This window comes from Callithrix jacchus, chromosome 1 (genome assembly GCF_049354715.1).
Source record: "Callithrix jacchus isolate 240 chromosome 1, calJac240_pri, whole genome shotgun sequence".
Lineage (NCBI taxonomy): Eukaryota > Metazoa > Chordata > Mammalia > Primates > Cebidae > Callithrix > Callithrix jacchus.
The window spans coordinates 114,934,463-114,947,384 of NC_133502.1; the positions used below are offsets into that span (position 1 = coordinate 114,934,463).

General features: G+C 39.0%; 1 protein-coding gene across 50 annotated transcripts in view; it reads right to left on the minus strand.

Moving 5' to 3' along the window:
• The window catches only part of PTPRD (protein tyrosine phosphatase receptor type D), a 2,336,513-nt gene that overhangs the window by 169,930 nt on the left and 2,153,661 nt on the right, over positions 1-12,922 (minus strand). For 44 of the 50 annotated variants that reach the window (XM_035293431.3, XM_078368938.1, XM_035293380.3 and 41 more), the window contains one exon: positions 8,942-9,059. The exons of the other annotated variants lie outside the window; for them this stretch is intronic. In XM_035293431.3, the coding sequence (XP_035149322.1) occupies positions 8,942-9,059 (118 nt within the window). The remainder of the gene's footprint in view (positions 1-8,941; positions 9,060-12,922) is intronic. 50 annotated transcript variants of the gene reach the window in all.

A 12,922-nucleotide genomic window follows, 5' to 3' on the forward strand; every position in this document is an offset into this window, starting at 1 on the left:
CACTAAAAAGATTATGAGACAATACACAGAATACTAACCTCAGAGATGGTCTGACTAGCCTCTTTATTTTGTATTTCAGAAAGTGAGACCCAAGTGGAGACGTGTCCCACTCTAAGAAATATCATTAAGATATTTCTTTCCTTAACCAATGGAGCAACAGTTTTGTTTCACAGGGAAGACTCAAAGCATGCGTATATAACTCAGCTAATCTACAGTGTGTGAAAAGAACAGTTCCTAAAATTTTAATGGCATTAAACATGTGTGTTGTGTTTTACACATAAAACGTGTGTTGAAGGTGGCTCCAGGAACCACATCATTATGTACTCATTGTGTTCCTCAGGAAAAATGCACCCAGAGATCTTAACAACCAACTAACACTCTCAGAACACAACCCATCCATAAGTTGGATAGTGTGTGAACGATTCCATTTGCTTTTAATATGTTTACAATTATCTTAATTTTAAAATAGTACTTTAAGGTAGAGACACTGGTAGACATCTTTAATTTCCCTTTATGTATATGCAGTATTTGCATGATTTGCCCATGACAATGTCAGTGATAGTGTCAAAGATTAAACACCTGAGTCTCTGCGAGAACAATCCGTGGTGAAATAAGAGCTTTCAGCAGAGAATACAGCCTTCAATAAATGAACTCAATTGAAACAAACAGGTGGAAACATAACTATTAATTCTCAACATTCTCTAGGGACAACAGATTAAACATATTTATTAAAATTTTATGAAATTCTGGTTTCAATGAACTGCATAATAATATATACACTATGTATCTTGTTTCTGTAAAATGCATGTAAAACTAGACTAAATAAAAATAATTTCTTTAGAGTGGATCCAAGATGGCCAAATAGAAACAGCTCCAGAGTGCAGTTCCCAGTAAGAACAATGCAGAGGGTGAGTGCCCACTGCGTTTCCAAATTTCCACTGGCCACAGACCAGGAGATTACCGGGCCGAAAAGCGCCATGAGTTTTCAGCATGGCAGTTTCAGCCGGTGTCGGCTTGGCACACAGAAACTCACACAGATCTGGGCGGCCATTTCAACTGGTGCCTGGAATGCAGAGGAGACAGAGTCACCCATTCAAGTGAAAGGGAGGGGGCAGAGACAGGGAACCATGCGATCTGGCTCAGCAGGTACCACCCCCACAAGACAAGCAATCTGAAACGCTCTGGATTGAGAATTTTGCAGCAAGCGCAGCTGGATCCAGGACAGTCCAGCTCAGTGTGGGGAAGGGTGACCCCCACTACTGAGGCAGTCTGCCACTACCCAGGCAGCCCACACAGCAGCTGGGCAGAGCAGGTGGCAGCTCAGCAACACCTCTGCTGGAAGATGGTGACCAGACTACTCCATGAGGGGCAGGGTATCTATGGAAAAAGGCAGCAGCCTGACAGGAACTTATAAATAAAGCCGACCTTCCTAGGACAGAGCACCTGGGAAAAGAGGCCGTTATGAGTTCCGCTGCAGCAGACTTACAAGTACCTGCCCAGCAGCTCTGCATGGAACAGTGGAGCTCCCAGCACAGTACTTGAGCTCTATAAGGGACAGGCGGTCTCCTCAAGCAGCTCCCCGATCCCATATACCCAAAGAGACAGCTCATAAAGGAAAGCTCAGGACAACATATGGCAGGTACCCTTCTGGGACGAAGATAACAGAAGAAACCAGCAGTAATCCTTATTGTTCTACAACCCGCACAGGTCATCCCCAGGCAAGCAGGGTCTGGAGTGGAACTCCAGCAGTTCTGCAACAGAGGGGCCTGACTGTTAGAAGGAAAACTAAGAAATAGAAATAACTTCATCATCAACAAAAAGGATGTCCACTCAGAGACCCCAATCGAAAGTCACCAACTATAAAGACCACAGGTAGATAAAGCCACTAAGATGGGAAGAAGCCAGCAGAAAAAGGAGAAAACACCAAAAACCAGAACACCTCTCCTCCTGCAAAGAATCACAACTCCTCACCAGCTAGGGATCAAAGATGGACGGAGAATGAATCTGATGAATTGACAGAAACAGGATTCAGGAAGTGGGCAATAACAAACTTCTCAGAGCTAAAAGAACATGTGCTAACCCAATGCAAAGAAACTAAGAACCTAGAAAAAAGGTTAGATGAGATGCTAACTAGAATAAACAGCTTAGAGAAGAATATAAATGACTTCACGGAGCTGAAAAACACAGCAAGAGAACTTTGCAAAGCATACACAAGATTCAATAGCCAAATCGACCAAGCAGAAGAAAGGATATAAGAGATTGAAGATCAACTCAATGAAATAAAACAAGAAGGCAAGAATAGATTAAAAAAAAAAAAGAGTGAAAAGAAAAGAACAAAGCTTCCCAAAAATATAAGATTATGTGAAAAGTCCTAATCTACATTTGGTAGGTGTACCTGAATGTCATGGAGAGAATGAATCCAAGCTGAAAAACACTCTTCAGGATATTATCCAGAAGCACTTCCCCAACCTAGCAAGCCAGGCCACCATTCAAGTCCAGGAAATACAGAGACCACCACAAAGATATTCCTCAAGAAGAGCAACCCCAAGGCACATAATGGTCAGATTCACCAGAGTTGAAATGAAGGAAAAAATGCTAAGGGCAGCCAGAGACAAAGGTCAGGTTAGCCACAAAGGTAAGCCCATCAGACTCACAGTGGATCTCTCCACAGAAACCCTACAAGTCAAAAGAGAGTGGGGCCCAGTATTCAACATCCTTAAAGAAAAGAACTTTCAGCCTAGAATTTCATATCCAACCAAACTAAGTATTGTAAGAGAAGGAGAAAGACAATCCTTCATGGAAAAGCAGTTGCTGAGAGAATTTTATTGCCACCAGGCCTGCCTTACAAGAGCTCCTGAAAGAAGCACTATACAAGGAAAGGAATAACCAGTACCAGCCACTCCAAAAACATACCAAATGGTAAAGACCATCGACACAATGAAAAAAATGTGTCAACTAACAGGTAAAATATCCAGCTAGCATCAAAATGGCGGGATCAGATTCACACATAACAATATTAACCTTAAATATAAATGGGCTAAATGCCCCAATCAAAGGCACAGATGGGCAAATTGGATAAAAAGTCAAGACCCATTGGTGTGCTGTATTCAAAAAAACCATCTCACATGCAAGGACAAACATAGGCTCAAAATAAAGGGTTGGAGGAAGATTTATCAAGGAAATGGAGAGCAAAAAAATGCAGGAGTTGCAATCCTAGTCTCTGATAAAATGGACTTTAAACCAACAAAGATCAAAAGACACAAAGAAGGACATTACATAATGGTAAAAGGATTAATGCAACAAGAAGAGATAATGATCCTAAATATATAAGCATCCAATACAGAAGCACCCAGGTACATAAAACAAGTTCTTTCTTTTTTTTTTTTTTTGAGACAGTTTTGCTCTCGTTACCCAGGCTGGAGTGTAATGGAGCAATCTTGGCTCACCACAACCTCCGCCTCCTGGGTTCAGGTAATTCTCCTGTCTCAGCCTCCTGAGTAGCTGGGATTAGAGGCACAAGCCACTATGCCCAGCTAATTTTTGTATTTTTAGTAGAGATGGGGTTTCACCATGTTGACCAGGATTGTCTCGATCTCTTGACTTCATGATATACCTGCCTCGGCCTCCCAAAGTGCTGGGATTACAGGCTTGAGCTAGCGCGCCTGGCCTAAAACAAGAGAGACTTAGACTTAAACTCCCACAAAATAATAGTGGGAAACTTTAACACTCCACTGTCAATATTAGACAGATTAATGAGACAGAAAGTTAGCAAGGATATCCAGGACTTGAACTCAGAACTGGACCAAGCAGACCTAATAGACATTTACAGAAATCTCCACCCCAAATCCACAGAATATACATTCTTCTCAGCACAGCACTGTACCTACTCTAATACTGGTCAAATAATTGGAAGTAAATCACTCCTCAGCAAATGCAAAAGAATAGAAATCATAACAGTCTCTCAGACCATAGGGCAATTAAATTAGGACTCAGAATTAAGAAACTAACTCAGAACTGCACAGCTTCATGGAAACTGAACAACTGGCTCCTGAATTTCGACTGGATAAACAATGAAATGAAGGCAGAAATAAAGATGTTCTTTGAAACCAACGAGAACGAAGATACAACATACCAGAATCTCTGGGACACATTTAAAGCAGTGTCTAGAGGGAAATTTATAGCACTAAATGCCCACACAAGAAGCAAGGAAAGTAGACAAGGATGCCCTCTCTCACCACTCCTATTCAATATAGTACTGGAAGTTCTAGCCAGAGTAGTTAGGCAAGAAAAAAATAATAAAAGGCATTCAGTTAGGAAAAGAGGAAGTCAAGTTGTCTCTATTTGCAGACGACATGACTGTATATTTAGAAGACCCTAACTTCTCAGCCCAAAACCTCCTTAAACTGATAAGCAACTTCAGCAAAGTCTCAGGATATAAAATCAATGTGCGGAAATCACAAGCATTTCTATACACCAATAGCAGACTAACAGAGAGCCAAATCATGAGCAAACTCCCATTCACAATTGCTATAAAGAGAAGAAAATACTCAGGAATACAACTAACAAAGGCTGTAAAGGACCCCTTCAAGGAGAAATATAAACCACTGCTCAAGGAAATAAGAGAAGAAACAAACAGATGGAGAAACATTCCATGCTCATGGTTAGGAAGAATCAGTATCATGAAAATGGCTATACTGCCCAAAGTAATTTATAGATTCAATGCTATCCCCATCAATCTACCAATGACCTTCTTCACAGAACTGGAAAAAATGACTTAAACTTCATATGGAACCAAAAGAGAGCTCACATAGCCAAGACAATCCTAAGCCAAAAACAAAGCTGGAGACATTGCACTACCTGATTTCAAACTATACTACAAGGCTACAGTAATCAAAACAGCATGGTACTGGTATGAAACAGAGACATAGACCAATGGAACAGGACAGAGGCCCGGAGGCAATGCCACACATCTGCAACCATCTGATCTTTGATGAACCTGACCAAAACAAGCTATGGGGAAAGGATTCCCTGTTTAATAAATGGTTGGGAAAACTGGCTAGCAGCGTATAGAAAACAGAAACTGGACCCATTCCTGACAACTTACAATAAAATTAACTCCAGATGGATTAAAGACTTACACCTAAGACCTAACACCATAAAAACCCTGGAAGAAAACCTAGGCAAAACCATTCAGGACATAGGTATAGGCAAGGATTTCATGACTAAAACACCAAAAGCATTGGCAACAAAAGCCAAAATAGACAAATGGGACCTAATTAAACTTCAGAGCTTCTGTACAGCAAAAGAAACAATCATTAGAGTGTAATGGCAACCAAAAGACTGGGAAATTTTTTTGCTATCTCCCCATCTGACAAAGGGCTAATATCTAGAATCTACAAAGAACTAAACAGATTTACAAGAAAAAAATGAACCCATCCAAAAGTGGGCAAAGGATATGAACAGACACTTTTCAAAAGAAGAGATATATGAGGCCAAGAAACCTATGAAAAAATGCTCATCTTCACTGATTATTAAAGAAATGCAGATCAAAACCATATTGAGATACCACCTCACATCAGTTAGGATGGCAATCATTAAAAAATCTGGAGACAACAGATGATGGAGAGGATGTGGAGAAATAGGAACACTTTTACACTGTTGGTGGGAGTGTAAATTAGTTCAACCATTGTGGAAGACAGTGTGGTGCTTCCTCAAGGACCTAGAAATAGAAATGCCATTTGACCAAGCAATCCCATTACTGGGTATATACCAAAACGATTAGAAATCATTCTGTTATAAAGACACATGCACACATATGTTCATAGCGGCACTGTTTACAATAGCAAAGACCTGGAACCAACCCAGGTGCCCATCGACGTAGACTGGACAAGGAAAATGTGGCACATATACACTATGGAATACTATGCAGCCATAAAAAATGATGAGTTTGTGTCCTTTGTAGGGACATGGATGAATCTGGAAACCATAATTCTCAGCAAACTGACACAAGAACAGAAAATCAAACACAGCATGTTCTCACTCATAGGCGGTTGATAAACAATGAGAATACATGGACACATGGAGGGGAGCATCACACACTGGGTTACGTTGTGGGGGGCCAAGGGAGTGACAGCAGGGGAGGTCAGGAGGTAGGAGAGGGATAACATGGGGAGAAATGCCAGATGTAGATGACAGGGGGATGGTGGCAGCAAACCACATTGCCGTGTGTGTACCTATGCAACAATCCTGCATAATCTGCACATGTACCCCAGAACCTAAAGTACAATTAAAAAAATAATTTCTTGATATAAACCACAAATATAGATTGCATTCTAATGTAACATAAAATAACTCTATTTCATGACATATATACTCTTCTCCCTTTTACATTTTCTTATCCTATTACATTCTTTTAAAAATCTTCTAGGACTTCAGAATTGGTACATACGTGTAGTTGCCCTTTACTTTTTATCAACTGCAATCATTGGAAATCATCTGAGGTACTCAGTCCCAATGGCTCTAAATTTAGCCTCAATTTAACCAAATACCAAAATAGCAACAATCATAATTACCCAGATTTAGGTGAATATTTCCAAATTCTCCCTGTCACAGTCATCTTTTGATCATCCTTAAACATAGCTGTTCAATACAGTACTGAAATTCAAGTAAAAATATACAGAAAATGTCAAACCAAAGAATTTTCTGTTTGCCTTTAACCTCAAGGCCTCAGGCAGTAAACCAATTATTACAATACAGAGTAATGGGAGTTTTAACAAAGAAACTCCAAACATGCCATAATCTTTGAAACATAAAAGTCAACATTTTCTTTAGAATCATCCTTCAAGTTACAGGAATTTTACATAGATTACTTAAACTATGATGAGTACTCTTGTTTCAAGATATGATTATTTACAGGTTCTAGAAACAAGGTATAATAAACAAACATCCCACGTGTGATCTGGAAGTTTACTATTAAATTAAATTTCAAGAGAATTCCTGAATTCTTTGTGGGAGCTGTAACTAAATACCTTTATAACTGCAGTTATTAGGAGCACACGTCTATGAGATAAACTCAGTGATTCTTCACAGTCACATAAGTATGTGAGGATTTTTAAAACAGTATACAAAACAAAACAAGTCGATATATTCACTAACTGCATGGTTATAAACCATGAGTAGGGACTGCTTATGCAAAGGAAAACTAGAGTTTCTCTCTCAAAGAAATTAAATTTGGATTTTTCCACCTTCTTCTTTGGTGCAGTGGGGAGGTCTTACAAAAGTAAATGTGTAGGTATCTAAATTACAAACATTTACTATTTCAATACCCAAGCCTCTATTGATTAAGAAGGATCTGAAATTGTGAATGAAAATTCCCAAAATAATTCTATATATGAATAAGCTCCAAAATTCTAAAATGTCTATTGCATGGTAATTAAAAAGAGATGAGCTAGACTTAGTGACATTAAAATAGACAAAATCATTCCTTTCTCTAAAATTCATATCCCCTGGCTCTAAATCTTCTACTTTCTTGTCATCAGAACATGATCGCATTTTGTGGGCAACAGGGGAGTGGTGCTTCATATGAGACATTTCAGTTACTATGACATACTTATAAATGTAGGTGAAGGACATATATTTCTTCAATCTGAGATTCAATTCTTGGTTGCTGATGTTCTAATAGAGACTGGTTCCACAGCCAGATAGTCATCATGCCCCTCACTGAGGAAGTGTCTGCTCTTCGGGGCATTAAATTGGCTTGATACAATGGTATTCTTCAACAACAACAAAAAAGCCTAGAAGACTCTGCCTAGAAGGAGTTTTGCCATCTGTAATCCTGCTGCTGGAGGCAATTCCAGATGGCAGGATGCAAGCGAGGCAAATCTTACGACATTTAGACAAAGCTGGCAGTGAGCATGGCACCCAGGAGGGCACTCAGCATCACAGCTCTTCTTTACTTTATGCCTTTACATAGAGGTATGTTCCTAAAAAGTTGTTTGAGAAGTGATTCAGGCAGAATAAATCAAATCATAGCTTACATGTTCACGGGAGATTGCTATGTATGAGGACTGGAGGAGAAGCCTTCTGCAGTTATCCCTGTACTGTACTGGTTCTACAATGCCAGATCATCCTTCATGCTGGCTTTTCCTAATGTGGCTGACCAAAGTAAGCCTAAAAAGCACTAAAGAAGCCTTATTGTTTAGAAAGGAGTAACTTTATACTATTTTCCCTTCTTGCTTTTCTTCCTTTTCTTTTTTGTTTTCTATCTTCTGTTCACTTTGGCTTCTTTAGAATTCCCACAGCAGGGATGGGGAAGACAAAACGACAAAAGGTAGACCTGTAACTTATGAACTTAGTTCAAATGCCAGCTCTTCTAAGGGGATTTGTTGTTGTGAGAAGTTAAACTTGTTTGACTTCCCTGCCTAGTCACCTTCCCTCCAGACCTTCATGGGACTTGATGCTTCATCTCATTTGAGTCTCAACTTAAATAATCCTTCCTCTACGAGACCTTCTCAGCCCCTAGAAGCTACCTGATCCTTAATTGTCTACATACTTTTACTTTTCATCTTAGCACTTTTGACATTTCATTATATACTCATTTTATCACTTGTTAATTATCTAGTTCCAATCAGAAAGTAAATTTCATGAGTGCAGACTGTTTTTCTATTTTGCTGATTGCTTCATCCCCAGTGCCTGACACACAGAAGTTGCTTAAAAAAATTCTTGTTGAATGACTGACTGAATACCTGGACAAAGTATGCACTTGGATAATTTTTCCCCTGATCTATTTATTTCTTTGTCCCTGAACTAAAAACACAAAAGTTGACCTTAGTCCATTTATTCCTTCTGCTTTTACTGTAATAAAAGCCTGGTAGAAAACACCCATACCATTTAGAAAGTCAGTATTACTATTCAAGGCACATACATGCACAGAGATGATTACCTGCCCCAGTGGTGGACACCAGTTTGGGCTTGCTGCGAGCGCCATCTCCTTTGGTTGTGTAGGCTGTGACGGTAAGGGAGTAGGAAGTTTCAGGCTGGAGCCCAGAAATGATCATGTCCTGAAATGATACAATAGAATGTCACTGATTCAAAACATGCTATTAAAGCCCTAGGGGAAAAACAAGGCCGTCCACCTTCATTCTGCACATGCTTGCACATTCCTTGCAGCCATGCTAAGCCCTGGAAATTTCATGCTTGAGCTCATGCTATGGAAATCTGTTTTCATGTTGATATCGAAGGGGTGTCTTCAGGCATCTTGGGAGGTAGCTCTTGGTGTATTAGTCAAAGACATGAAATCTGGAGCCAAACTTCCTGAATTCTTAAACCTGCATGTCCTTACTTGCTTGGACAGACCAAGTAAGTTTACCTTTCTGTGCCTCCATTTCCCATATAAATGTTGGAATTAGAATAGGACCCACAGGAGTATACAAGTCATATCAGGTAAACTCATAGAACTATGTCTGGCTCATGGGAAGGATTCCATAAAAGAGCTATTGTTTGATGCCAACAGCTCTCCACACATATCCACTGTAAGCCACCGACAGCACAGTCTGTTTTATCACTACAGAAGAACTTTACCAAATGGTTGTTGCTGGATCTAGATACCCTGAAAGAAAATTTTCTTAGGACTCTCTTATTAATTGATTGTATTATCATTTTTATTGGTTATTTGTATAGGCTATAAGCGGAAATCATTATCCACTGAGGAGAATTTTCTGTCAAATTAAAAAGCAGCCCATAAAAGCAAAGAATGCAATAGGACTGTAGTTTCAGTATATCACCAATATGTGCTCAATTTATTCTGAGTTTCTAAAAAATAGTTAAATATCACATACTATTTCCCCAAATTCTTAGCTTTCTCTTAGTCAGGGCCCAAAGCTGTGGCAGTTATAAGACCAGATGGTCTTTGATTTATTCCTTTAAACTACAGGTTACGGGATTCTTTAGAGATTCTGGCTATTAACTTGGTCTAGTATTTTAAGAACAAATACCAGAGCTGCATGCATGCACGCACACACAAGCGCACGGGTGCGCGCACACATGCAGCAATATAAAAACCCTTTTAGATTTTTGGCACAGCTGTGTTTTCAAATTGAATATGGATAAATTTAGAAAAATACACAATGTCATTGTCTTCCAAATCTAAACACAATGTGATGACGAGTGAATAAATTAGACTGTGTAAAATACAGTAGGGTTTTTTAAGCAAGGCTGTAACAGATACCATACAACTCAATTGTTGAAGCTGATCCCAAATTACGACAGCTTTTTACAACACACTTTGTCAAAAGAGTAGAACTGTCTCATTGTGCAAATTCAAGAAGTTCAGATATCATCCTGAAGAGTCACTGAAAATTGTATTCTGCTGGATAAATGGACTATCTAGGAGAGATGTTCTATTTCCAGGACCTTGGAATGGTTTCCCTAACATTAGAGAGGATACAAAAACCAAGCAAACTATCCAAGCGCAGTACTTTAAATGACAGTAGACACACTGGCTGTCCCAAAAACTACGATGAGTAAATGCCAGCGGAGTGCTGCTGAAAAGCAGGCTTGGCTAACTGGAAAAAGAAGCAAGGCTTGCTTCCATCACCAAATTTTGTAGCAAGAAATGTGTGTACTCTGAGCCTTATCATGAAATTGGAGTTAACCACACATATCCGTTCTCTTGTCCAGGTTGTTAGAGAGTAACCTACGTAACACAATTTGAAATTTGTCAAGTCCCCTGCAGTGGTATAATCTCAGCTGGACACAGCTTCACCTGCTGTGATCATATCTTTTCGTGGATCACATTTTCTTTCTTTAAGTGGCGGATACACTTCCTTCCTTGGGGTTTCATTGTGCTCTGTGAGATGATACGCCTAATATTATGGCTACTACTTCTCATTCTGTTTCCTCCTGTCCTCTCTCCACTTTGCTTCTTGTCCCTGACTGTTAAAAGTTGGCATACCTGAGGTTTGTCACAGTCACTGGTCTACTGTTTCTCTCTAATCTTAAAAAAAAAAAAAACTCACTTTGGGAGGCTGAAGCAGGTAGATCACGAGGTCAAGAAATCGAGACCATCCTGGTCAACATGGTGAAATACCGTCTCTACTACAAATACAAAAAATTAGCTGGGCATGGTGGTGCATGCCTGTAATCCCAACTACTTGGGAGGCTGAGGCAGGAGAATTGCCTGAACCCAGGAGGCGGAGGTTGCGGAGAGCCGAGATCACGCCATTGCACTCCAGCCTGGGTAACAAAAGCGAAACTCCGTCTCAAAAAAAACCAACAACAAAAAAAAACTGCACTCATTTACAAACCTTAAATAATTATTTCTGCCCATATTCCTGATTTATTTCCAGCTATGACTTCTGATCTGAGTTCCAGTAGCACATACAGTGTAAATATCTGCTGGATGTCTTCCTGTGACTATCGAGTGTTACTTCAAGTTCAAGTGAACTAAAACTTCAAAGTCATTCCCGGAAGTAGACTCTCCCTCCTTCCTTCCGTATTTTAATGAATGGGAACACATCTGGCAAAACTTATGAGTTATCTTTGACATCTTTCTCTTCCTCAGTTCTTAGCAAGTTTTTGCCAGTACTTCCTTTTATTGATCCTATCATTTTTTTCATTTTTACTGCCTCAACTCTGCTGAATTTTTTATCATTTCATGACTAAATTGGTAAAATAACTCTTTTTACCTGCTTTTCTATTTGTCACCTTTTTACTCTCTAATCTCCACTAAAGTCACTGGTTTTTAAACTGCAGGTAATGACCCATTTAGTAGGTAGTGAAACCAATTTAGTCAGTCATGACCAGAATTTAAACAAACTAACTGAAAATAAAATGGAATAAACTTGAATACTAAATGTTAGCGTTTATTATACATTTAAATGACTATGGTTCTATAAAATTTTTATTTCAGTTAAACATATGTGTACATTGAATCATGACATATACTGTATTTCTTACTGTGAATTATAGTCAAAGAAGCTTATGGTGAAAAACACTGCTGCATTGGCATTCCCATTAGAACTGATACCTCAGACACAGTTACAATATTCCCAAAAAGAGCCCAGTGCATTGGCAGTAAATATTTATTCAGTGAATGGAAGAACACCTTCCTGACAGCCTTTAACTCAATTTTTCTTTTTATTTCTTCTATATTGCTCTAAAATTGAAGTGTTAAGACTGACCGACCAGATTTTTAGCTTGACTCTCCTGGTTCTCCCAGCATTATATTATAATTTACCTCTTAGCTGCACTTGCCACTAAGATTATTTATATGAAGGCTTCATTTAGAATAAATTGTCAGGCTCACTGTCACCTAACTATACTACATGCTCAATTGTCTTAATGACTGGCTTTGCTGTGCTCAACTTAAAAAAAAAAAAAAAAATATATATATATATATATATATATATTTATGTTCCACCTCCAACTTCCCAACACACAAACACACACACACACACACACATACTTTTTCATTTATTCAGTCCTTAGTCATCCCTTAAATTTTCACCTAAGCTACTGGACTCCTTTTACCATCTTGGACCATTGTCACTGAATTCCTAGCTTTTATTGACACAGTCCACTAATTTACTAATGCATTAGTGGACAGTGTCAATGTCCACTACCGTACACTGCTTCGGGCCTTACCTTTTGCTGCATTTTAAGAAACTTTTCAGAAATTGACTCTTCTCTAGCCACCTAGAATGTAAACACTAGAAAGGCAGATGTCATGTCATGTGTCCCTTACAGTGTAATATATATAACAGTCCTTCAATAAATAACGTAGAGCTTTCATTCAAGTATTTAAAAAACATTTCTCCCTCAGCAAGACACCTTCTACTTCTTGGCATCATCCATTTGTCACTCAAATATGTATGTGTAAAGTGAATAACTGCCACTTCTAGATAGAGTTATTCAGTACCGGATC